Source organism: Chelonia mydas, chromosome 3, assembly GCF_015237465.2.
Source record: "Chelonia mydas isolate rCheMyd1 chromosome 3, rCheMyd1.pri.v2, whole genome shotgun sequence".
Classification (NCBI taxonomy): Eukaryota; Metazoa; Chordata; order Testudines; family Cheloniidae; genus Chelonia; species Chelonia mydas.
Genome location: NC_057851.1, coordinates 57,272,040 through 57,298,948, shown reverse-complemented (window position 1 = coordinate 57,298,948; position 26,909 = coordinate 57,272,040). Strand labels below are relative to the sequence as shown.

At 41.4% G+C, this 26,909-nt stretch overlaps 1 protein-coding gene and 1 long non-coding RNA gene across 4 annotated transcripts in view; one reads left to right on the top strand and one right to left on the bottom strand.

Annotated features, from left to right (window-relative positions):
- Positions 1–842: 842 nt before the first annotated feature.
- Positions 843–23,844, top strand: TMEM30A (transmembrane protein 30A). Its single transcript, XM_037894343.2, has 7 exons — positions 843–2,427; positions 9,145–9,261; positions 11,043–11,150; positions 13,657–13,744; positions 17,189–17,332; positions 18,660–18,866; positions 21,611–23,844. Exons 1-7 carry the CDS (start codon positions 2,170–2,172, stop codon positions 21,802–21,804), a joined length of 1,116 nt encoding a protein of 371 aa, XP_037750271.1. The 5' UTR covers positions 843–2,169; the 3' UTR covers positions 21,805–23,844.
- Positions 12,486–26,909, bottom strand: part of LOC114018732 — a 30,489-nt gene continuing 16,065 nt past the window's right edge. The window contains exons 3-4 of one of the 3 annotated variants that reach the window (XR_005224616.2): positions 24,444–25,438; positions 12,486–12,713 (exon numbers count right to left, since the gene is read on the bottom strand). This is a non-coding gene — a long non-coding RNA (uncharacterized LOC114018732). Of the gene's footprint in view, positions 12,714–21,875; positions 25,439–26,909 lie in introns of those variants that run through there. The other 2 variants (XR_006289452.1, XR_003563995.3) reach the window with 2 other exon arrangements.

The window sequence follows — 26,909 nt, the reverse complement described above, 5'->3', positions numbered from 1 at the left end:
TTTATTATTCCTACACATACATTGTCTCTTTCATATACACCCAAAAATTAATTTTAATTTTCAAATGTAACTTAGTTAAAGACTGGTAAAGAATGTTGAAATTGATACAGCTATAGTCTTCATTTCATCAAAGATTAATTAACAAATGTAACACATTAAGGCCCCAGTCTTACACTGAGCTCTGCATAGGTACAGAAGACCATTGATAGGCTGGGATGGAGAAAAGGGGTTGGGGGAAAAGGAATAGTGGTGTGTGTACCTTCTTTCTAAAAAATGTATTTATTTCACATTTTCTATCCAAGTTGCCTAATGCCCTCCACAAAGTAAAACTGTTTGAGGGAAGCAGTTTATCACCACTATGTGAAATTACATGTGATATTTTATTTTTGCTTGCTTAAATGTGATTCCCTCATTCCCCTAATGTAAAATCCAGAAATAATATCGATCTGTGTATATACTGAAATTCATACAACTCTGTTAAAGTAGATGCAGTAATATCTATCTACAAGTGTTTATTCCAGTATAGTTTTCTTCTTCACAAAAAGGGGAATAAGCTACACTGCTATATTTACAGCCCCACTAGGGACTGTACTGGTGCAACTATTTCAGTTTTTTAAAAAACCATCACACCCCTAATCAAAATAGTAACACTGGACAAAAGAACAAAACTAGCTCCCGCAGTGGGTACCAAGCCAAAGCCACTTTCTAAGTACAGTCAAAATTACACTAGTCCACCTTTGTGGTGATTTTGGCAGTGCTAATGCAGCAGATGATGCGAGTGGGCATGAAAGGAGAGCAGACTTCTTACAGTCCCTTTTGCCTCATTGGCCCCCTCACCCTGGGCCAGCAGAGGGCGGGGCCTGCCCATAGGACACTCCCCAACAACAGGGCAGGTCTACGGGTATGTCTACACCACCCACCGGTAGTCTGGATGCGATAAATCGACCCCCAAGCGCTCTCCCGTCGACTTCTGTACTCCACCGCTGCGAGAGGTGCAAGTGGAGTCGACGGGGGAGCAGCAACAGTCGACTCACCACAGTGAAGACACCACAGTAAGTCGATCTAAGTAAGTCGACTTCAGCTACAGTTATTCACATAACTAAAGCTGCTTAACTTAGATCAATCCCCCCTTCCCCCCAGTGTAAACCAGGGCTACACTACACCCCTCCGCAGTGTAGACCCTGCAGTAACTCGACCTAAGCTACGTCAGCACTAGCTACGGTATTCACACAGCTGGAGTGGCGCAGCGTAGGTCGATTTACCGCGGCAGTGTAGACATCCCAGACGGTCCAGCGCTTCCTCCCTCATCGCTGAACCGAGCAATAAGCGTTTGACCAACGCGGCTGGCAGCTCCCCCGGCGCACGCGGGGCTCGGGCCGCCAGCGCAGCAGTGGCGCGGCAAGGCCCCTGGACGCAGGCAGTGTCCAGCCATGTATGGCCGCTGGGCGCCCGGCTGGGCTCGAGGCGCTACCGCGCCGCGGTGCCAGGGGGGCGAAGCTGGCCGTGCCCAAACGAGCGTCCCCCCGCCGGGCCCTAGGACGGCAGCCATCTCGGGGTCTCGTTCGCGGGGCAGAGCTCATCAGTGCTCGCTCCCGCTGGCCAGGGGCGGCCGCAGGTGCCCTGACCGGGGCGAGAGGCGACTCGAAAGGCGCAGCTCAGGCGGCCTGACTGACTCCCCCCTCCCCGCCCGATGACGTGTTTGCGTCTCTGCACAGCACAAGAGTCGCTGTTCGTAAGGCAGCGCAACTCGATCACGCGACGCCTCCACTCTGAGCGTCGTACGCCTCAACGGCGGTGGGAGAGAGAAAAGATTGCGCGCGCCCTCTCTCTGCGCATGCACCATCAGGGCACGGGCAGGGAGCGCCGGCTGCGCCGGAAGGGTGGAGGTTAATGGCTCTTATCGTCATCGATTATGCGCCCCAGATCCAACCAAGCCCCTGCCTCGCCCACTGCGACGGCGCATGCGCATGTTGGGGGAAGGCGGGCGGAAGAAGGTGGCCCCGGTCACCCGAGCTGGTGACGTTTGTTTGTTGTTAGTGGCTCCGCGGGTGCGGAACTGTCCCCTTCCTCGCGCGCAGGCGCAGTGCTCTGCCGTTCCTCACTGGCCCGAGCGGAGGCGGCCTCGGTTCGCGAGCGGAGCGCTGGCTGCTCCCCCTCCTCGGCGGCCCCATGGCGGTGAACTACAGCGCGAAGGAGGAGGCGGACGGGCATACGTCGGGAGTGGGGGCCGCGGGCGGCGGGGCCGCCGGCGGGGCGGGGAAGAGCCGCAAGCCGGATAACACGGCATTCAAGCAGCAGCGGCTGCCGGCCTGGCAGCCCATCCTGACCGCGGGCACCGTGCTGCCCGCCTTCTTCATCATCGGCCTCATCTTCATCCCCATCGGCATCGGCATCTTCGTCACCTCCAACAACATCCGCGAGTACGAGGTGAGGGTCGGGACGGGGCGCGGGCTGCCGGGCGCCTCCTCTTGAGGCGGTTACCGGCGCTGGGGTCTCCCGGCCGCGGGGGGCGACGGGGCTGCCGGCTCCCTGTTCTCAGCTGGTGCCTGAGCTCCCCCTGGGCGCCTCTCGGTGAACCCTTGGCAGAGGGTGAGCGGGGGCGATCTTGAGCGCAGGAAAAGTTGGGAGAAGGGAGGTGGGCTTTCTAAACCCAGGCCGACCGCTTCTGGGAAATACCCTGTAGGGACCTAGCTGTACAGTACTGGGTGGGTGGGGGGGGGGGGGTGTAGCTAATACGTCTCTGCCTTCCATAATTTACCACATTATGGTTGAGATTGCAAATGCTACTCTGAAACACAGAGAAAAATCCCCAGCCCGGGCAATAACGGGAAGACCCTGTCTTCCACATGGAGCATCCATCCCTCAGACCAGGGTCAGGTGAGGTAGGTTTTGTAGGTAGTATGACTGTCTAGCAGCCTGCAGGATTAAAGGGGTTCTGCTGTTCCACTGGGCATTGCCAGATCTTTCCTGTCTCTTCATGCTGTTGTGGTTGATGTGGTTTTAGAGGTGAAAAAATGGCTTCTGTAGGAAATGACTGTGCTTTGTCAATTTGGTCAAATGTTAATGTTGTTTTTTTTGAATTACTTGTTTATCGCTTGCACTGACTAATGGAGGTTGGAAGAACATCGAGTGGTAGACTCAAAACACTAAAGATGACCTTGCCTACTATCCTGAGCATCCTCCCTTGATACTGATTTCTCTAGCCCAGTGGTCTCCAAACTTTTTACACCCAAGATCACTTCTTGAATTTAAGGGCAAGCTAGGATCTACCTCACCCATTTCCCCAAGGCCCCTCCCACTCCATTCCCCCCCCCCCCCCGGTCACTCGCTCTCCCCCACCCTCACTCACTTTCATTGGGCTCTGACAGGGGGTTGGGGTTTGGGAGGGGACACGGGCTCTGGCCTGGGGCCGAGGGGTTCACAGCGTGGGAGGTGCTCCAGGCTGAGCCTGGGACACAGGGTTGGGGTGCAGGAGGGAGTGAGAGGTGCAAGTTCTGGGAGGGAGTTTGGGTGCAGGAGGGGGCTCTGGTTGGGGCAGAGTGTTGGGGTGCAGGAGAGGGCATGGGGTGCTGGCTCTGAGAGGGAGGGTCAGGGCTGGGGCAGGAGGTTGGCTGCAGGAGGGGCGTTGGGGTGCTCGCTCTGGGAGGGGGCTCATGGCTGTTGCAGGAGGGTGTATGGGGTGTAGTAGGAGGTATGGGGTGCTGGCTTCAGGAGGGGGCTCAGGGCTGGAGGTTGGGGTGAAGCCTCCTGCTGGGCGACACTTACCTTGGGTAGCTCCCAGTTGGTGGTGCAGCAAGTCTAAGGCAGGCTCCCTGTCTGCCCCAGCCCCACATCACTCCCGGAAGGGGCCAACATGCCCCTGTGGCCCCGGGGCGGGGGGGGGGGGAAACGTGGCTTCACACGCTGCCCCTCTTTGCAGGCACTGCCCCCACAGCTCTCATTGGCCAAACCCTGTCTCCTCCTCCCCCATGGGGCCGTGTTGGCCACTTCCAGGAGTGGTGTGGGGCTGGGGGAGGCAGGGAGCCTGCCTTAGCGGCAGCCCCACTACACCACCGGAGATCACGATCGACTGGGAGAGTTCATAGGATCGACCAGTCAATTGCAAACAACAAGTTGGTGACCATTGCTGTAGCCTGGTCAGCATACATTTCAACACTAGGACCTTGATTTCACTAGGAAAAAAGGTGGCTTTTTTCCATGTTTACTAACACATGGTAAAATCCTAGTGTGGACAAGGCAAATGTAGTTTAATGCTAATAGCAGGCTGAGGTAAACATCTGTAGCATGTTAAAAGTCGTGTTTATTTTTTTGATGATAAAAAACACATTTTTTCCTAGTATGGATGCTCTCTGGAAGCCTGACATGTCAGAGATAAATTTAGCAGTAAATGCACCAAAGGTGTGTGCTCTTCAGTTTGCATTTTCCAGTGACAGTGTAGTATAAATACTCAGACAATACTTTGCGTCTGGTACTTAGCTACAGCTTTCATATAAACCCTTAAGCTTTGGCTTTACAACTCTTAAAAAGCTCCAAGCTGAAAAGTTGCACGTCATCATCAAAAACAAACTTGCCATCATTGTTAAATCTGATCAGCTCTTAGTTTCTCTATGTTGTGTTGACTTAGACACTGATTTTGCAAACACTTACATATATGCTGCTTTCAGTAGTGCCATTTAAAACAGTGGATTTACTCGCAGTAATAAGGTGAAGCGGATATGAGGCTGCAGATTGAGCCCCTTAAAAATACACTTTGGTGTGCAGATCGAATCATACCAGTTATATAAAAAACAGTACTGTTCACTTCTATCAATCAGTGGAGATAACTTCCTTGAGGAGTGAAGATGGAGTAGTTGTGGAATTGATTTCATTTGCTAGATTGAAAGAGTGTCTGAGATTTTTCATTTGTATATCTCTGTTAAAATGTTGTGTAACACTACCATAATACAATATACAAAGGAATATAAATATCAGACTACTTAAAAATAAACCCTCAAAGGAAAGGAATTTGAAAGATAAGGTAGAAATGTACTTCATGTTCTCCCAGTATTGTGTGTGCTCTTAATTGCTTTCTAAAAATATACATGCCTTTCTGCCCAGATTTGAGGCCACACATCCCATCTCCAAATCAACCCTGAGCTTCTTAAAAGAACCCGGTTGGATTTGATAGAGTAACTTCTTGAAATAACACTTAGGATAGACATGTAAACTCTAAATTTGAGTGTTACTTTAATGATTGGAACAAGAGTAAAAAGTTATTGCTTCTAACACATTAACCACCATTGTAGCTGATCGTTTCTTTAAAGAAACAAATTTTCTTAGCTTTGTTCTAGAATAAATTATTACAACAAAAAATATTTAAAATCAAAGGGCAAATTTTTCAGAGCAGAGTCCCTGAAGTTAAGGCTCTGAATCTATATTTAGATAACTAAATTTATGTAGTCTGATTTTCAGAAAAGCTGTGCCCTCCCAGCCTCAGTGAGTATGTCTGTAGTGCATCTGGGAGTGAGCCTCCCAGCACAGGTCCAGGCCCAGATTTGTGTTAGTGGAGCTCATGCTAGTGTGAGAAAAAAAGTTGTATAAATGTTGCAGCTCAGGCTTTCTAACCTAAGAGGTAGGGTGGGCTTGGGAGCCGCAGTGTCAAAGCAATGTCTACACAGCTGTATTGAATTTTAGCATGCTAACACAAGCCTGTGAACCCAAGCTGGGAAGCTTGCTGCCAGATGCAGTGAAGACATACCGTGTGAGGTCAGTTGTGCTTTAGTTACTTAATATCTTTGAAAAATATGCTGCTTTTATTTAGGTGCCTAGGACCTTGACCTAACAAACATTTGCACACGTGCTTCATATTTCTTGCATGAGTAGTCCCACTGATTAAAGTTAAACATGTGGATAAGTGTTTTTGGGATTGGGGGCCTAAATATAGACTAAGAAGCTTTAATTGGAAGTTCCCAGTTGTGAAAATTTTGGCCTAGTTTCTTACATTTTATGTACTATTTGCCTTTTTCAGCTTGGTTGGGAAACATTCTGTTCATTTTCTTTTTGGGGTTCTTATATTGAGACTAAGACCATAGTGTCTATATAAGTACATAAAATAGATCTGCTAGCTGTAGAGGAGTGTTTATTTAAAAATAAATAAATAAATCTGTTCCCACTGTGTTTTTGACAAGTTAAGGTTCAATGGCATGGAATATACGTTGTGATAATGATAAAAGATTATATCCCAATGGGGATCATTCATTTATTTCCCAGACTCTTTAATGATTGTCTTTTTAAAGATACATAACCAAATTTTCTTCTGCAGTCTACCCCCCTTGTGCTGCAACAGACCTGTTGGATTCCCTTGGCATGAGTAAATCCCTAACTGGCAGAGAACCATTTTAGTTGTTTTCTATGCCATTCTTGCAGTCCCTGGAATGGAATAAAGGGTGTCGCTGGAATGTGAATGTGCCAGGGCCATTTCTGGCTTATATATTGTCCTTTCAGAGCCATAGCTTACTGGCATATTTTAGAGTAGCCTATATGCCTCTCTGAAATAATCCAGAGCTGACAAATAGAGCCATGCGGGGATTCAAAATTTGTATCTGCATCCAATCCGTGATCTGCGGTGTAAAAGCGCTATATAAAAAACAGTAATAAAGGAAGGGGGTCTACCCCGCCGCGGCAGTCCCCGAGCTGGGACTGGGAAGGAGTGGGGTCTCTCCCCTGCTGCAGCAGCCACAGAGCTGAAGCTGGGAAGTAGGGCCGTCTCTCCCTGGCAGCCACAGCCCTGGAGCTGGGGAAAGTTGCCCCTATCTCTGGCCGCCGCAGCCCTTGACATCCCAAATTCCCTCCCACCCCCTCTTCTCACCCCATTGCCCCCTGCCTCCTATTCTCCCCAAGGCCACCACATCACCTTACATGTGCGTCTTCTCCAGGGTACAGGCACCTAATTATTGGAGCCATGCCTGTGTGGCTCCACTAATTTAGATGTGTGGCCCTTCATTCTCTTGTGTGCGGTCATCCAGGCACGCATCTTAGAGGGAACTATCTGCGGACCACCTGAATGGCGCTCGCGGACCACTGGTGGTCCACGGCCCACATTTTGAGAACCTCTATTCTAATACATTTAATAGCAGTCTGAGTGAGTGAATAATTCCACCTCTTACTGTAAGCAAACGTGTTTATTCTGTCTCCTGTTTAAAAAATAATGGTTGTATTGGTTTTATTTATGAAGGGGGATGTATAAGAAGCAATTTAAGCATACTTCGTTAGTCCTGATCACTCACCTAAATGTCGAGTAACAATATATAGGTTTCACACTGATTTTCGTTCCAGTTGTCATTAATTGAAATATGGAAGCTTTCCAACAGCTTTAACGTAACATAAAATTACATATCCTTTACGTAAGGCACTTTCCTAGCATTTTCTGAAATTCTGTTTAGGTCACATAAACATACTTCAGAGGATAGGTAGTGTGTTCATAGCAGTCCAGTTTAAAAAAAAAAATTGTTGGATGGAAAACAAGTATATGGCTAGCAAAAAGGTGTCTTCAGTGTCTTACCAGTTTCTCTTGCTTTCTTTTCCTCTACCCAGGGAACAGTGCAGCAAGTATTGGATAAATTTAAATTATTTAGGAATCATTCAGGAGCTGAAACATCACATTGAAAATCAATTCTAAAAGATACTGGCAAACTGAGCCAGGTCTAAAGCAGTTTTTTTTTTAAACGATCAATAATATAATGTATACAGAATGGTTGTCCAATTATTTACTTAATCAGGATGAACAAAATTGACCTATAACAGAGCAGTTAAGTGTGCTATCAATTATAGGTGACCCACAAATGAAAAAAAATATGGGGTTTGTTCTTTCTCTTTCTGCATTACTGCTACTATCAATTACTGTTTAATATTTGTATTACCATAGAGACAAGAGGCCCCAATCAAGAGTGTGGTCCCACTGTCGGTATACAAACATGTAGAGAGAGAGAGAGATTTTCTACTTCATAGAGTTTACAGTCAGTTTTTTAAAGACCTGACATTTTAAAATACAAACTGCTTTTTTAGCCTTAAAATAACAAGCTTTGTTTTTTATGTAGGACTCTTTGGCTGACTAGAGAATAGAGTGGGTTCTGGCTATTAAGGTCTGTGTGAAAGATACTTCATCCTAGGTTTGGATTGCCATAGAAAAACTATCAATTGTTGACAACAGGTGTCAGTACAATACTAGTTCAACTGCTGTTTAACTGCCTGGATAGATCAGGACAGACTGGGCAGCACTGTTACAGATCTGTATCCAAACACATTGCTGACAGAGGCTGCTGAAATGGTGCTATTTCCAAGTGAACACAGGGCCTACAACTTATTTATTTTTTAGATAACCCTATTTAATTCAACCTTCTTGCCGACACTCAAACCTGGTATACACTAGAAAAAGTATTGTTGATAATGGGAGTTGGCAATAGGTTCAACTGCAACAATAGACCAGACAAAACAGTGTGCAATAGCCTTTCAGAAAACCATCCAAACAGTTCAAATTATCACTGATCCTTCAGGACATAGCGCAGAATTCATGCATTTACATACTTTGCAATAAAGGTTTGTTGAAAACACCAAACAGGATGATGAGTTGACCCATGTATATATTCTCTGAGGTTTTTAACTCTTCATATTAATGTTGTTTGAATAACATCATTTTAAAAGTTAGGTAATCCACAATCAATCAAATAAATACCGATGGTATTTTCCACTATCCAGTGGTAATCTGTTCTTCCTAGCTTTCTTTAAAGACATGCCAACATCATTGTCTTAATATCTTACATTAAGAGCTAGCCTTTCAAAAGCACCCAGCAGCTCCCAGGTTTGGGTTCCGAGTGCTTTTGAAAATCTTGCCTCATCATTTAGGTGCCTAAATGGGGAGTAACAGTGTATTAAGTAAACCTCCAGGTGTTGATTTGTTTTTAGCACAGACATTCTCCCCCCTTCTGTGATGTGAAAAATCCACCTGTGAAACCTTAATTCTATATGAAGTCTTCTGTGTAGGAATATTCTTTGGATTTGAGATGGAGTTGATTGAGAAACAGCAGAGATTACGTCAGTCTGTTTGGTTTAGTAATCGTGATATATGTCTTTCTCTCTTTGTAACTCAGTATCCTCTTTCTCTTGCAGATTGATTACACAGGAACTGACTCTTCTAGTCCCTGCAATAAATGTTTGAACGTGTCCTGGAATAGCACACCACCTTGTACTTGCACCATTGACTTTATACTGGATCATCCCTTTGAGGTCTGTTACTTTGTGTGTGAGTTGCCATCAGAATTACTCATAATTTTACATTCATGCCTTTTGCATTTTATCATTGCTTTTGTAAGGTATTGTACTAGCTATCTTCACATCTGCTCACTTAAGTCAAAAAACTAAATTTGTATGTTAGAGGAACATCATATTTGCCTTATTCTTAAAAATTAAATCCTGTTATGCTCTTCTCTTCATCCATCAACTAATCCTGTGTGTAGTATGTCTTCTCCACAAACTACATCTGGTACAACAGGTTTGAATCAGGTCTTAATTTATTTATCATCACCCAGAAATGTGTAACATTAACTGGATCCGTGAGTCACGAATCCATAGATTTACCATGTGAGTCTTTGACAGTCTGTACTGAGCTTTTTATTAAATTCTCTTTCTGTTGCACCACTGATGGTACAATATGAAGGAGCATTCGCATAGACTGCCTGCTGATGTTTTAACTATCATTAACCAGGGTTAGATGACCCTGTTGTATAGATGCAAGTGGCCAGCGTACATTAGCACTCCCAGTCATTGATGGAACCGCCCAGGTGATAGTGCAACTAAAGGAGATTTTGACAATAAACTCATTGTAAACAAGGCTTGCAAACTAGTTTTATGAATGTCCCTAAGGGCATTCAGTTTTACAAGTTTGGGGGTCTTATGTTTTAAAAGAAAATTTGAGTTTCTGTGTGAATTTCAGAAACACTCTGTATAATGTAAAGATTTGGAAAATTGGGACTACTTGAATTGCGCAATACCGTGTGACCATATGCTGCCTGATCACTCCTGTGTTGTAAGTGAGAGAGACCCAGATCAGAATATCCAATAGTCCTGTGGTTGGAGCGCTCTTCTGACAATTGGGAGACCACTGTTCAAATCCATTCTCCCCTTCAGATGGGGTGGGGAGGAACTGAGCCTGGGTGTCTCATATTCCAGGTGAGTTCTCTAACCAGTGGGCTAAAAGTTATAAGGAAGGTGGCTGCTGCTCCTCCGTTGTTTCATGCTTAGGCGCTAAGCTATCTGACTCCAGGAGAGGAGTTTCCCAGTTGTGGATCACGAGCAAGCTTAGGTGCCTCTCTGCAGCTCAGATTTTGCCGGTGAAAATCCATGAGAGGGATGGGGCTTATGATACACAACTCTCATTGGCATTTCCCATTGGCTAGGTTAGGCAAGGAGCCACCTAACTTGCTGGCTTGTGTGGATCACAGCTTTAGTAACCTATCTCTCCGCAATCATTATATAGAAAAGCTAGGCTAAGAACCTAACTCAGGCTTCGTGGATTCCATTATTCTTTCAGAGATTTTTCTAGGTGCCTAAAAATTAGGTACAGCAATACTCAGCATTGCTGTGCCTAAGTCCCTTTGTGGATATGGGCCTTAGTATTGGATACAGTGAGTGTGGGAAGCCCCTTGAACTTAGATATTGACACTAAAGAAACTTTCATTGTTGCCTCTGAATTGTTAAACAGCGAATGTAAGGTATTTCAGAATTTCTTGATAATGACTTGTGATATGTGAGGCTAGAAGGACACAACTTGTCTTTCAGATGCCAGGCTGAGTTTACAATACTGGAAGTATAAAACATTTTGTTTTGATTTGTCTCCTGAGCAAATATATTATGAATATTACTGATCTAGAATAAATATAGAATATCAATATGTAAATATTTGTCAATTTCCTGGCTGTATCAACACATTAATGTATCTGATGGATCGTTATCTTATGTATTGGTGTTATTGAGTATCCTCTTTCAATCCGCCACCTTTTATTTTGCAGACCAATGTGTTTATGTATTATGGACTGTCCAACTTCTATCAAAACCATCGTCGTTATGTGAAGTCTCGGGATGACAGCCAACTAAATGGCGATAATAGTTCTTTATTTGTAAGTAAACTTTATTTATGCTCAAGTCTAATCATTAGTAATAATTAGGTAACATAAATCAACATGCTGCAGAAGCATTTTCAACATTGAGGTGAAATAGACACTTCTCTTTATGTAGTAGGAGACATTGTCAAAGAATCAGTGTTATACTGGTGACTTCACATATGTTCCACTAAATGGACATTCTGTACTTCTATCTGATGGATTGGGGTACATTAGATTGATCATTGCTCACTGCAAATAAATGTGTTCTGATTAGCTTAGATCTGTGGTGCTTTTCAGGCAGTGAAACCAGTTTAGCTCCATCTGTTCTGTCTGAAGTTTTATCTTTCATTAATGAACAATGCCCAGCTAGATAGCAGATTTCAATGCTTAGAATTGGATACTCAGATTCAGCATTCCAGTTGATTAGCTACTAGTTATCAAATATCAGTACTAAAATGCATGTATTCAAAACAACTATGTGAAGTTTCTCATGGCCTCTTTAGGCATGCTTTATCTTCTACAGGCGGTGTGGGAACACAAAGGATAGGAATAAATGGTCAGTTTTCACTGTGGAGAGAGGTAAATAGCGGGGTCACCCAAGGATCTGTACAGGGACCTACACTGTTCAACATATTTGTGAATGATCTGGGAAATGGGATTAACAGTGAGGTGGCAAAATTTACGAACTATAAAAAATTACTCAAGATATTTAAGTCCAAAGCAGACTGCAAAGAGTTAGAAATCTGAGTGACAGAGCAACAAAATGGCAGATTGGTGCAAAGTAATGCACACTGGAAAACATATCTAACAACTTTGCATACAAAATGATGGGGTCTAAATTAGCTGTTCCCACTCAAGAAAGAGATCTTGGAGTAATTGTGGAAGTTCTCTGAAAACATCTGCTTAATGTGCAGCAGCAGTCAAAAAACCTAACAATTTTATGAACCATTAGGAAAGGGATAGATAATTAAACAGAAAATATCATAATGCAATTATATAAATCCATGGTACACACACATCTTGAATACTGCATGCAGTTCTGGGCACCCCATCTAAAAAAAAGATATAATTGGAAAAAGTATAGGAAATGGCAAAAAAGAATGAGTATGAGGAGAGATTAAGAAGAGTGGGACTGTTCATCTTAGAAAAGAGATGACTGAGGGGGATATGATAGAGATCTATAAAATCATGAATGGTGTGGAGAAAGTGATAAGAAAGTGTTATTTACCTTTCACATAATACAAGAACTAGGGGTCACCCAGTGAAATTAATAAGCAGTAGGTTTAAAAGAAACATAAGGAAGTACTTCTTCACATAAGGCACAGTCAACCTGTGGAACTCATTGCCAGGGGTTGTTGTGAAGGCCAAAAGTATAACTGGGTTCAAAAAAGAATTAGGTAAGTTAATGGAAGATAGGTCCATCAGTGGCAAATAGCCAAGATAATCAGGGATGCAACCTCAATCTCTGGCTGTTCCCGCTTCTGGCAGTCAGCGATTTAGGGACTGGACAACAGGGGATGGATCACTTGATAATTGGCCTGTTCTATTCATTCCCTTTGAGGCATCTGGCACCAACCACTGTTGGAAGACAAAGTACTGGGTTAGATCGACGATTGGTCTGACCCATTTGGGCCATTCTTATGTTCTTAATTAGGCCATGTCTAAACTATGGGTGCTACAGTAGCATAGCAGTGGTGCCATAGCTATGCCCTTTAGTGTAAGACATAGACTACAGTGACGGAATGGGTTTTTCCATCACTGTAGGAACTCCATGTACCCAAGGGGCTATAGCTAGGTCAGTGGAAGCATTTTTCCATCAAGCTAGCTGCATCTACATTTGGGATTCAGGCAGCATATCTGTGGTGCTCAGGGTATGCAGTTTTCATATCTGTAGCTATGTCGACCTAACTTTTAAGTGAAGACTGGGCCTTAGGCTCTTGATAAGGGAGTTGTTGGCTATTTGCAGCTCCATCAGATACTTCTCTCTCTGTTCCCTGTGACCTTTATAAAAGGGTGGGAGAGTTCCAGTAAGTGGCTGTAGTGCCACTGAAGTCAGTTTTTTAACTTGGATGCTTTGTCTCAAAACATTTTACATTTTAATTTAATAATATTTATTCGTCTTTTATAGGTATATAAATATTTTACTGTTAAATGCCTAAGTCTTTTTTTCTGATATTCAACTTTCTCAATGGTTTAATGGTGGAAATATTATTTAAATATATTTTGGGTATGCTGAAGCATTAGATCAAAAGTATACAAAAACTCCACTATATAGAGCATTGATTAAAAAAAAACCTTGATAGTCTACAATGTGTGCACTGTGTGGGTTCTGAACTCTGTCTGATTCAGTTTTTGTTTAGTGAGTAAAAACTATTACAATTAATATTAAAAATGATATTTTAAATAGTTTAGACTTTTGGCAATTCAAGTTATGATGTTCAAGGCATACAGAAAATGTAGTTTATAATGGGATTAGTTAGCTGCAGATCTCAACTATCTCTTCTTTTCTTTTAAATATTAGAATCCCAGTAAGGAGTGTGAGCCTTACCGCACGAGTGAGGGTAAACCCATTGCTCCTTGTGGAGCTATTGCCAACAGTATGTTTAATGGTATGGTATTTTCTTTTAAACCACCTTATAAAAATATCAAGACGCTTTTGCAATCTGGTCCACACATCAAATTGTGCTATAAATTATTTGAAATTGATTAAAAATGTTCGAGGATTTTGTCTTTAAATTAGACAAGCTTTAGTTGTGCAGAGCAAATAGATTTTGTTATACTTGAGTGCTGGAGGGGAAACATGCTAGGGGAACTGCTACTGCTTATTTTCCTTCTGAAACTGTGTTATCAGATTCATTCAATTATGGCAGCAAGGGTTGGGGATAACTTCCACATGGCACTGGCTGTTACGTTTATCTTGTGTGTGTGTGTGTATGTATGTATATGTGTGTGTATATATATATATTACTGTATGTAAAATAAAATATATGGAGCTCTGGGTGAAGGGTCAGAATCTGTGGGGAAACGTGGGCAAACACAGCAGGGACAAAGGAGAGCAGAGGAAATGTAGAGGGGAAATTTAATAAATGGATATCTATATACGAATGCAAGAAATATGGGCATCACGTAAACTTGGTGGGATAATTCACATGACTGGAATATTGGATAGAGGGTGTAGCTTGTTCAGGAACAACAGGCAGGTGAAAGAAGGGAGGAAGCATTGCTTTGCATATTCAAAAATGTATATGCTTGCACTGAGGTTGACAGGGAAGTAGGCGAAAGACTTGTTGCAAGTCTCTGGGTAAGGACAGAAGGGGTGATGTCATGGTAGGTGTCCACTGTAGACTACTAGGAAGAAGAGGTGGATGAGGCTTTTTTTTTTAAACAACGAATAATGATAAATAAAATCCATCCAAAAACACAGAACTTGGTGATGGGGGATTTCAACTACCTGGACATCTGTTGGGAATATAATACAGCATGGCACAGCTTATGCAACAAGTTCTTGGAATGCATTGGTGACAACCTTTTATTATAGCAGGTGGAGAAAGCAACTGGGGGAGAGGCTATTCTAGATTCGATTCTGATAAACGGAGGAACTATTTGATCTGAAAGTGGAAGGCAGCTTGGGTGAAAATGATCATGAAATGATAGAGTTCATGATTCTGAGGAATGGTAGGAGAGAAAACAGCAGAATAAAGATTATGGGCTTCAAGAAGACAAACTTTAGCAAACTCAGAGAATTGGTAGGTAAGATTCCATGGGAAGCAAATCAAAGGGAGAAAAAAAGAGTTCACAAGAGTTGTCAGATTTTTAGAGAGACATTATTAAGGGCACAAGAGCAAACTATCCCAGTGTGTGGGAAATGTAGGAAAGATAGGAAGTTTGGTAGGGATCATGCTGGCTTAACCAGGAGATCTTCAGTAACCTGAAACTCAATAAAGAGTCATACAAGAAGTGGAAACTTGATCAAATTACAAAGGATGAATATAAAAAAAAAACAGAAGCATTTGGGGACAAAATTAGAAAGACTGATGCACAAACCAAGATTAACCTTGCTAGGAATATAAAGGGTAACAAATACATGGGAAGCAAGAGGAATACCAAAGGCCCAGTAGGCCCATTACTTAATGAGGAGGGAAAGACAGAAACAAGAAATTGCACCAATGGCATAAGTGTTAAATGCCTTTTGTGCTTGTTTTCACCAAAAACAAGCACAGTGATTGGATGACTAACATAGTGAACACCAGTGTAAATGGTAGGATCTAAGACTAAAATAGGAAAAGAACAAGTTAAGAATTACGTAGACAAGTTAGATGTCATCAAGTTGGGAAGGCCTGATTAAATCCATCCTAGAATAGGTAAGGAACTGGCTGAAGAGATCTCTAGAATCATAGAATATCAGGGTTGGAAGGGACCTCAGGAGGTCATCTAGTCCAACCTCCTGCTCAGAGCAGGACCAATCCCCAATTTTTGCCCCAGATCCCAAATGGCCCCCTCAAGGATTGAACTCACAACCCTGGATTTAGCAGGCCAATGCTCAAACCACTGAGCTATCCCTCCCCCCCAATCTCTGAGCCATTAGCGATTATCTTAGTAGTCATCAATGGTTCACAGTCAAGCGGGAAGGGCAAATCAGAGTGGGGCCCTGCATGGATCTGTCCTGGGTCTGGTTCTATTGAATATCTACATAAATTATTTAAATTATTACATAGAAAGTACATTTACGAAGTGTGTGGATGATACCAAGCTGAGAATAGTTGCAAGCCCTTTTGGGGACAGAATTAGAATTCAGGATGATCTTGACAAAATGGAGAAATGTTGTTAAATTCAAGAAGGACAAATGCAAAGTACTACACTTAGAAAGGAATAATCAATTGCACAAATACAAAGTGGGAAATGACTGCCTAGGAAAGAATATTGCAGAAAAGGATCTGGGGGTTGAGTGCATCACAAATTAAGAGTCAACAATTTAAATCTGTTGCAAAAAAAGTGAATATCATGCTGAGATATATTAGCAGGAGTGTTATAAGCAAGACACAAAAAGTAATTTTTGCACTCTGTTCAGCATTGATAAGGCTTCAGTTGGAATATTCTGTCCAGTTCTGGACATCATGCTTCCGGAAAGATTGGACAAACTGGAGCAAGTCCAGAGGAAAGCAACCAAAAATATTAAAGGTCTAGAAAACATAACCTATGAGGAAAAATTGAAAAAATTGGGTTTCTTTAATCTGGAGAAGACAAGATTTGGAGGGGGGGGGGTGTGGACGGAAGATAACTGTCTTTAAGTATGTAAAAGGTGCTTTAAGAAAAGGTGAGAAATTGTTCTCCTTAATCACTGAGGACAGGACAAGAAGTAACGGGCTTACATTGCAGCAAGGGAGATTTAGGTTAGACATTAGGAAAAACTTCGTAACTATAAGGGTAGGTAAGCACTGGAACAAATTACCTAGGGAGGCTGTGGAATCTCTGTCATTGGAGCTTTTTAAGAACATGTTAGACAAACACCTGCCAAGGATGGTCTAGATCAGTGGTTCTCAACACCAGTCTGCCGCTTGTTCAGGGAAAGCCCCTGGCAGGCTGGGCCGGTTTGTTTACCTGCCATGTCCGCAGGTTCGGCCGATCGCAGCTCCCATTGGCCGTGGTTCGCCACTCCAGGCCAATGGGGGCTGCGGGAAGCGGCGTGAGCCGAGGGATGTGCTGGCCGCCCTTCCTGCAGCCCCCATTGACCTGGAGTGGCCTGGCTTGCCGGGGGCTTTCCCTGAACAAGCGGCGGACTGGCTTTGAGAACCACTGGTCTAGATAATACTTAGTCCTGCCTCAGTGCTGTGGTCTTGACTAGAAGACCTGTCAAGATCCCTTTTAGTCCTACATTGCTATGATTCTGTAACACATTGTGTCCTATGAAACAATTCATTTGCTCTGATAGTCATGGCTAGAAATGCTGCCTTCTCCAGTTTGTGTGGAAGTATCAAATAATCATAAAAAGATGAAACTAGAGTCAGTTGAAGGTTTTTCTACCCCCTTTCTCTAACTTGAATTTCTCATATTAGATACATTGGCATTGTTTCATGTTATTAATGAAACAAGGATCCCTATTACTTTGAATAAAAAAGGTATTGCTTGGTGGACAGATAAAAACGTTAAATTCAGGAATCCTTCTGGAAATGCAAATAATTTGACAGCACTTTTCCAAGGTAAGATCTTAAAATTTTATATTGAAAACATGTCAAACACATTTTAATAAAAAGCTATTGTTACTGATTTTTTTCTTTCTGTACAAGCATTGTAGTGGGCATCCTAATATAACTGTGCTGTGGTTCTGCTAAAAATACCAAGCTCAACACTTTTTTTGCCATGCAGAGAGATAGTTTTGGTCATTTTCAGACAAACATATGTGTGTTTATTTTACTGTAGTATTTTTATTAATGATTTAAAATCAGTACAGTCATCGAAAGAAACTGATATTTTAAAATGCTGGAATTAGAACATGTTATAATTCCCTGCCTATCTTTCTGAACTTCTAGAAAATCTCTTAAGTAAAGTTAGTGGATTGTCAAGCAAAACATGTCATAAACATAAAAAGAAAAATCAAGGCACGCTATTCTAACTTTATGAACTCTCATGGGGAATTAAGTCAAATCCTTTATTTTATAATATGGATTGTGTAAAAAACTCACATTCATTGCATTTGACAACTAACTAACTTGTAAATATTTATGGAAGAGTATTGCTCTATGTGAGACTGAGTGGGGCAATGCTCTTTATTTAAACAAAAATTATCATCATGAAAGTCATGGATTTCAGGCGTACGCTCATTCTTGTAAGAGTTAAACATTGTTGGAAACAAAATATCAACTAGCAATTAATGCTGGAGTGCAGCTAATGTTGCACTTAATTACCAGCTTACTTTTAATTTCTGCTTGTTTCACCCTTTCTATTAATCCTTTGATATCTGGTTCTAACTTTTCGTGTCATGGTTAAAGGTATGCTGACTTAAAATCATAGCCATAAGAAAATGTTATTGTTTATGCTGCTAATAATGCTTTGGATTACTATATATTTTAATAATGTAATTTTGTACCACTCAGACTACTTTTCTTTTTTGCGTTTCACTTAGTTTTGAACCATTCTGACTTTCTAATTGTAATATGCTAACAGAGTGTTGTAATTGTTGGGTTGCTAACTCTGACAAATCCTACAACTCTTTAGATACCAAAAGTACTTCACTAATCTTAAATTTAAAAATATTTCTGTTGATAAGTTCTGTAAAAACCATTTTTTCCTAAAATCTAATTTTTTTGACTGAAATTGATCTGAGTATGATCCTCTGGCAACTGTATTAATTCCTTGCATTGATTTATAATTGGCCAAAAACTAAATTACCTTTGATTGCCAATATCTGGAAAAGCACGTACACCTCAGAGTCGTAGAAAAAAGTTCTTAAGTGCACACCAGTATCTAAACCTGGAAGATGTACCTCTTGTCTAAATACTTCTAGTTAATTGAATTCTTTAATTTTAGGCACAACAAAGCCTGTGAACTGGCCCAAACCAGTGTATATGCTGGATTCAGAATCAGACAACAATGGGTTCATTAATGAAGACTTTATTGTGTGGATGCGTACTGCAGCATTGCCTACATTTCGTAAACTATATCGCTTGATTGAGAGAAAGAATAACTTGCAGCCTACCTTACAAGCTGGAAAGTACTCTTTGGAGATCACATACAGTATCCTTTATTGAAACTTTTAAAACTGCAAATATGATCTGGAATATTTGAATGTATGTATTTGTAGCTTTCAGAATTTGTCAGATGTCAGTATTTCAGTTTTGAGAACATGTAAATATGAAACTTTTGTTTTGAGATGAATTCAGAGAAGCTAATGCAGAGGATGTTTGTGAATAATATCCTTTTTGTACTTTATTTTATTAGTTGCATAGCAGAACCACATAGCATGTCTACTTGTAAATTAATGAAATTATCAGCCCAGTTTACTACTTGTGCAAAGAACACTGCTCTGTTAATTGGTTGGAAGAGGGCAGCATAGCATCTATAGGGGAAGTAACCAGTTTGATACTGTAAAGAGTGCCCAAATGAATCACTAAAGAAAAGCCTGGCATTTATCAGACACATGGAAACTTTCTGGCCTAAACATTTCACATTTTTGATTTGTCCTCAAATGAGAACTGGTCCTTAGATTGTTTTGTAGGCTTTTGAATTGGTTTTTGCTGTGAAAACTTGAAGCTCTGAAAATGTTGAGGTGTGCAGACACTTCTTGATGGGTTTTGTCAAACAGCCTGAGTTTTTAAAGTTCATAAACAGTGAATAACTTTGGGTCAGGAAGAATGTAGGATATGCTTGTGGAGTCTGCAAGCTGTTTAAACCAATTAATTTTTGGTTCCAGAAAATTAGAAGCTTCAGGCACACTCTAGTGTAATCTGTTTAATTTATGAGTTTTCAGTTCCTGGTCAAGAAATTCAGAAGCATGCTGCTGCACAGATTTCAGGATATACAGATGCACAAGTAAATCCATCTTGTGGCAGCCTTAGTCCTGGCATTTCTTAATTTTGAGTGCTTGACTTTGTAACTTTAGTCATTTTCTTTTACTAGTTTTTTGTAAGGAATTATTTATTTAGTGGCAGTAATGTGCTAAGTCCTTTAGACAGGTATAAAGACAATCATTCAGTTTAATATTTCACTGAGGAGAGAACGATAGTGCCTTTTGAGGAGCTGGTGGAGGCATGGCAATGCAGGGGATGCATTCCAGGTACAGGGCTTGCATGGTAAACCCAGAGACAAAGCTGGAGGACACTTAAGGCTTGTCTTCGCTGCAGAGTTAACTTGGGCTCTTACTTGGATATTGTCCCTAACCTAGTTCCTGACTATATACACAGATCCTAGCTCTGTTATGATGCTTTCAGCCCTAGCTATCTGGCCTGTCTGGGGCTATATGCTAAAGCATAGTGCTGCTTATGCATGGTCTGGTAACCAGTTCATTTTGCAGTGTGGGCACAGGCAAATCAACTCAGGAACAACTAGTCTGCCATTGCCTTCCCACAATCCTCCACCAGGCTGTATATTTTTTTCCTCTGTCTCTTCTGCATTTCCTGGCCCTAATGGGCCAAGACAAGCTCCTCATGCAGCTCCAAGAATGTGGCCTTCCTCATGTGGAAATTCTGGCCTCTCTGCTCATCATCCCAGCTCTCCATGACAATATAGTCCCATCACTCTGCTTGTGGTTCTGCTCCAGAAGCATTAGTCAGGTTGGAGCAATTCCACAGTGTTTAAAACCTGCATCAGCTATCTCCAATACTCCATGTCTGCATTCAGTCTTTGTGATCTCCTTAGCAAGGCACACTGCTGCATTCTCAGGGTGAAAAGCTGCTGTCAAAATGCCCCCTACCAGTGTCATGCCTGCATCTGCTTCCTGTTTCCAGAATGAGAGTTGCATTAATGCCAACCGCAGATGTGTTGGATTCAGGCCATGCTACAAGTTAGAATGGAGACTACAGACAGAAATCTAGCATGTGACAGACTGGAAATGGTTTACTTCTGGTGGGCTAAGACCACTTCAGCACAGGTGCCCATAAAGGACCGACAAGTTTTTCCACAAAACACTGTGGAAATAGTTCATAGAGCCGTACAGCACTAAACCATAGGGTATTACCCCAGAAGTCTTAATGCTTCACATGTGAGAGTACAGCTCCCATGTGGACACAGTCCAGTGGATGCACTCGAGTATAGCTGTGCACTGTCGCCTTTTGTGGCTAGGTCTATGTCGCTAATCATGTCCAGATTCAGTCATCTCAGTTACTTCTGCAGTGAAGACATACTGAAAAAGGGGGAAGTAAAGCAGGCGGTTTGGGTGTAGAGAAGGGAGTAAGAAAGACTGTGAAAAGAATAGGAAATAGATGGGAGCCTTGAATGTGAAGGACCATCTCCCTCCACTTGTGGAAACTGTTGTCACTGGAGCTATGACAGTTTACACCAGCTGAAGATCTGCTCCAGGACATGCTTAAAATTGATCTTGAAGGTGAATGAAAGTCAGTGAAGGGGTTTAATGAGATGGAGGTGGTCAGAGCAGCAGGTAAAGTAGATGACAGATTGAAGGTAGGTGAGAATCCAGAATACCAGACAGGAGGAAGAAAAGGGAGTCATTGCAGAGGTTGATATTAAAAATTTAGCAGGGTCTGTACAAGAATTCTTAATCATTTGTGCGACAGGCAGCTGTGTACTGGTCAGTGAGAGAGCCTTATTGTAATTATCCGTATTGTTGTCTTTCATTTTGCTGCACAGTAGTGGAAAGTACATGAAAACTGAGAATGAAAATTAGGTTACTAAGGAAATCAGATATTGGGGGGACAGTGTGTTACATTCTGTTACCAACTGAAATGATCTCAAGTTGTAATATGCCATCCATACTTCTAATGAAATGACTGTAATTAGGGTGAATTTTCCTATATATTCTTCAGATTACCCTGTGTACAGTTTCGATGGACGGAAGCGGATGATCCTGAGCACCATATCGTGGATGGGAGGCAAAAATCCATTTCTCGGAATTGCTTACATCACTGTGGGATCCATATGCTTCTTTCTAGGAGTTGTGCTGCTAGTCATTCATCACAAATATGGAAATCGAAACAATAGTGCGGACATTCCCAATTAATTTTGCATTCTGAAAACAAATGTACTGCATGTGCATCAAGGCCAGTCCAGAGTGGACCCAGTTTTTGATAGCTTAATCTGCTCATATTGCTTCTGAAGCTGGGTGCAAAACTCTCTCTAAAGCCTTTCTTCCCCTTGCTGTGGATTGACTTTTGAAAATGACGGGTATTTAATTAGCTCTACTGATTGTATCTATGCTAATTGCATAAATGGTTTTCTGACGTTTGCCTCTTCCTAGGCAGGCTATATGATGCATATAGCCCCTATTCCCTTAATGCATCTGCTGCTTGTTTCTGTGCTATGTAATATATCCATATGATACTGTATGTATAGGTTGTGTGGAGAAAGGAGACTGTTTTAGGATATAGTATAACTTGTTAACCATTCACAATGTCAGTGCTATTGAAAGGAAAAATAAGTCTTTAGTGTTTGTTCATGTCACTGTATTGTGTGCATAGGCTTTATGTTCTTTGCTGAGATGTTTAATATATTAAAGTTATAAAATATTTCCTTTGTCAAGTGTAAGTGTGTTACACATTAAATCTTCATAAAGTGCTGTTATAAATTCACATAACTCTGTATTTTAGATATCAGATATGCCTGGCATGGGAACTAACATCCACTGAAAATGTCAGGAGATGTGTCAACTGACTGTATGGGTGAATTTCCAAGTCTAGTTTCAACTTGAAAACAGTTGTTGAGATAAAAAAGCAACTTCGTTCTGAATATTTCTTTTGCTTGAAGTCATATTTAGAACAGTTTACCCATTGTACTTGTGATCTTGCTCTTCATGAGCAGCTTGAAGGTATTAATCAAGAAAAAATGAAGGAGTTCTTTCCAATCATAAATCTGGGTGGAATAACTATCTTGCCGGTGGAGGAACTTCCTTGTTCTGCTCTCGATAGAAACAGGGTTTAGATGTTCAGAGCAGGCTTTGTTATAGTAAATCTAATGTAATATTTGGTTCCCTCATTATTTGGAAAAAATAAAACTGAAATTTAATTTTGAAGGTAAGTGTTCAAATCCTAAACTGAAAGAATTCATAGTTCTTGAAATGACTCCCTTTTCTTTCTACATAGATTGAGCTTGCCATGAAAGTCATTTAAATGTCTGTTACAGGTAGTGTACGCTATTCCCTCTAATCTCAATATTAAAACCAGTTTCACTTTTTTTGGTTCATTCAAAGCTAACTGTAAATTGTAAGCTACTGCATTCTAGTAATTTTAGATAATGCACATTATACATTTAAATGGCAGAGGTTACTTTACATGTAACTGGCTTGATAAAGTATCTGAATATTCAATATTGAATAAATGCTGCAAATTATTTATGTTGAAACTTTTGTCCTTAAACTTTTTTTTGCCTGGATTAATATGTATTGTATTCTGCTGAATCAGATGTACAGTTTCAATGCAGTTTAGCCACGTTTTAGTATTTCTGAAATCATATACACTTGTGGCAAAAAAACTTTGTTCATGTTTTAGTAGCTTAACTTTTAGTCAGTTTCTGAAATATACTGTATTAGTATATCAGTTTGAGGAGATCTCTGACCATTTTTTACTGAATTGCTTGTTTCCTTGTGTAGTATTTCAAGTTAGCAGTGAAAATAGTTCCTTTGTATACCATGTGAAATGAGGTTAAACTAATGATTTAGATAGTTTGTTCACTGATAACATACCAACTAACATTTATTTTATGTACTTGACTGCACCATAGAATGTGGCAGTGCAACACATGATGATTTTATGTCCAAAAGAACAGTTTACTATTTTTTGAAAGAGTTGGTTTCATAAATGTCATTGTCATTACAGAATTGGGGCATACAACTTTGATTAATATCTCCACACAGCATAATAGAAAAGCTGCACAAAAGATGTTAGGTTAAAAAAATAACTTTCAACTATAGAGTAGTTGCTAGATCTTATTCATTGAACTAGTAAGGGCACTTCTCTCAATTGCTGGTTATTTAAATATTTTGATTTTTATAAATGTGTTTTTTTTGGCTGGTATTTGTCAACTCAATAAAGGTAAACTGAATATATTTTGCTGTGTTCATAATCAATATGTTAAATATAAGGAATGCTTCCTCTTGAGTTACATGCAACAACTGAAATACCATTTCAGGTGAAGAACTGATTCTAGCAATATGTAAATATCACTTTTTGACTGGTTTGAGAATTTTTTCTTAGGGTAATATGTTTCCTCTGGTGTGCAGAATATGTAACTTCATTCCCTAATCTTGCTGTTACTCATGACTGTCTCTTTTCCCCCTGCACTTCCCTGCTGAATGTAGCCTGTTTGTCCCTCTTTGGAGGTCTTCTTAACTAAGTGGATCAGGTGAGGTACTTTTTGCTCTTCTTGTCAGAGTTAAGAAAGAGATTTCCCTTTGAGGTAAATTCACTGCTGTACGTTCTCAATCTGAGGACCCAAATTAAAAAGTAAAACTTACATACCATAGTAAAGGAAAGACAACTCGAATAACATGAAAGCATATAATGCAAAGCTACAACAAACCTTGGTGAGTAGGTAAAAGGCCTTGGTTCAGACTCTATTAGTAATCTCATAGAGGGTTCAGATATGTTCTTTCTATAAGTAAAAGCTCCTAGTTTCACTTCAGCAAGTAGCTTCTGTGGTCCTTACCTTGTTTCTCTTGCAGGTTGTCAGCATGCAGTCTGTTTATAGGTTTAATTCCAGTGTCCCTGATTGACCCTTCCCTGGGCAATGTCAGTCTCCAGGATGTTAGTGTCTCTCTCTGGAGTCCTTCCACTTATACTTGGATGTGAGCAGGTGTGACCTTGTTCATTATATCAGGCACCCTACACAATGGTATTGGCGGAAGTGTCCTCTCAGAATGTCTGTTCCTCATTTAACTACCATAGCACATTTTCTAAATTCCTCTGATTTTGGCATAGCTGAGACAGTGCACAGTGCACCCAGTGCAGGGGAGTAGTGAGTTTCCTTGAAGTTCGTTGTTGACATGAAAGTCCACTTACGAACCAGAATCTTCCCTTGAAAGAATATTTGGAGAGACTGTGAGGCCTCTCTCCTTTTGCTCCTGTTCTCCAAACAAGTTCTCTATGTTGTAATATCAGGTCCTTAAGCTCTCTCTGGATCTCTTGTTAAAGCCCACTTATTTGTAACCAAGCAGATTTATGGGCAGCCATCCAATTTCAAGCAGTGGTCCTATAAGTATCTCCCACATCAGAAGTTACTTGAACCTTGGGTGAGTTGGGACCTGCTAACTCTACTTGTTTGACCCACCGCTCTGTATTACCAACTTCAAACTTGGAGGCCCTGAGTGTCAAAAGCCAATGCATGGCATGGGCCTTTTAGCAGGGGGAAGAGGCAGAGTATGTGGCACTGGTACTAAGTCTTGGCCTGGAGTACTCTTGCCCAATTCTGGTTTTAGCTCTGTGAGTTTATCTTTAGAAGCATGGAAGGCCAGCCTCAGGCTCACTATTCAGGAGTCTCCTTGGGGAGAAGCAGCCAGTGACATCTGCAGACACTAATATATCCCTACATAATTTGGTTCACGCAGGCAGATACTACAATGAGCATTATTATTAGTATTTGGCATTGTTCAGCTGCACTGAGAGGATGTAAATCTGCTAACTGGTCTTCCTTGGCTGCTATACCTGCAACAGAAAAAAGAAAAGGGTAACTGGATACATAGTGTGCTGGCCCAGAGACTACTTCTGCTCAGATAAATGACTACCAGAGAGAGGTGCTATGCCCCACAATGCAGGATTGTGGAGCCCATGTAGAGTAGGCCTAAGAGTGCCTAACCAAACTTGAGGCACTAGTGTCTTCAATGCTTGTTTTCCAAAGAACAGCTCACAACTGTACTGTACTTTCTATTTTCATAAGTCAAAATTGGGGGCACCAGGAAGAGCCTCTGATCTGTAGAGGCCCTATAACAAATACATGCCAGAAATTGGAAACTTGGGTGGCTGGTCCCATAGAACCATGAGGGATTTTACATAGCTGATAACTGGAGGCTGATGTATCTCAGGTATATTTAATGTACCCCTTGCAATATCTCTGGGTGGATTAAGGGGCCACCTCAACTCATGCCTCTCTACACTGAAGATGCTGCAGTGACTTCTGTGGGTGTATTCAGAATAAATTAGAGGTTCGAATATGTGGTGAAGTTTTTCAAAGACTAATTTATACCACCTCATTAAAATCATCCTCGAAAGAAAATATTACAGTCCTTTTGAGCTTCTGTACTAATTTAAACAGGGGTAAAAAATCAAATACAAAAGAACTGTAGTCCATTTCACAGAAACATATTAAGTGAAAGCAAGAGACAGAAGTTCGATGTAACGAATAGGTGGAAATTCTCCAGCAAAAGTGAAGAAATAACCACTGTTGCCAAAAGTCTCATTGCATTCTTCCCCCACCCTTACAAAAGTGCCTGTGCTCTGACTTGTAGAGACCATCTTCAGGGATGAGGAAAACAGTTTGATCTCCAAGCTCATTTTATCCTTGGCCTCTATCCTGTAACAAGGCTGCCAAATGTGGTGGTATCATTTTGTAATAGGGAACCACTTTCTGCTGGAATTGTACAAGTAAAATGTTCAAATGCAGAGCATTCTATTGCTCACAGGGAGCAATAAATGAAGATTCCACTCCACTGTGCTATAAATGCTCTTCTTTTGCACCTTACCAGAGTGTGTTAGTGTAAGGGTGATTGTTTTGGTAGAATAGGAACTGGACTGAGATAAATTAGCATCTTGTCCATCTGGTTTTGTTTGGAGCCATATTTAAATGTGACCTCTATCCCTTGTCTCCTAGTTCCACCTTAAACACAATGTAACCTGTGCTTAAAAACTATATTGTAAAAGGTGAGGTCTCATCCATCATCTGAGATTAGGATAATTGCTGATGCAAAACCTGCTGTGGCAGTTTGATACAATCTGATTCTTCTTTATAGTTTTATTTTCTAATCAATGAGAATGAAACTAAATAAGTGGGCGTAAAAGGCTGAGTGAATAATTACCTGAATCTAAGAAGCATTTTTGCAAAATGAATGGCTTGAAATTACTACATCAGATTTTCAAGGAACACCTTAATTGCTTTGAGACAAAACCGTGGGGGTTGTAG

Excerpts from the sequence above, each read along its gene's own strand:
- TMEM30A (XM_037894343.2), top strand. The coding sequence starts at position 2,170 with ATGGCGGTGAACTACAGCGCGAAGGAGGAGGCGGACGGGCATACGTCG. Across the intron at positions 2,428-9,144 it reads ACAACATCCGCGAGTACGAG|ATTGATTACACAGGAACTGA; the intron begins GTGAGGGTCGGG and ends TTTCTCTTGCAG. Across the intron at positions 11,151-13,656 it reads GCGATAATAGTTCTTTATTT|AATCCCAGTAAGGAGTGTGA; the intron begins GTAAGTAAACTT and ends TTTAAATATTAG.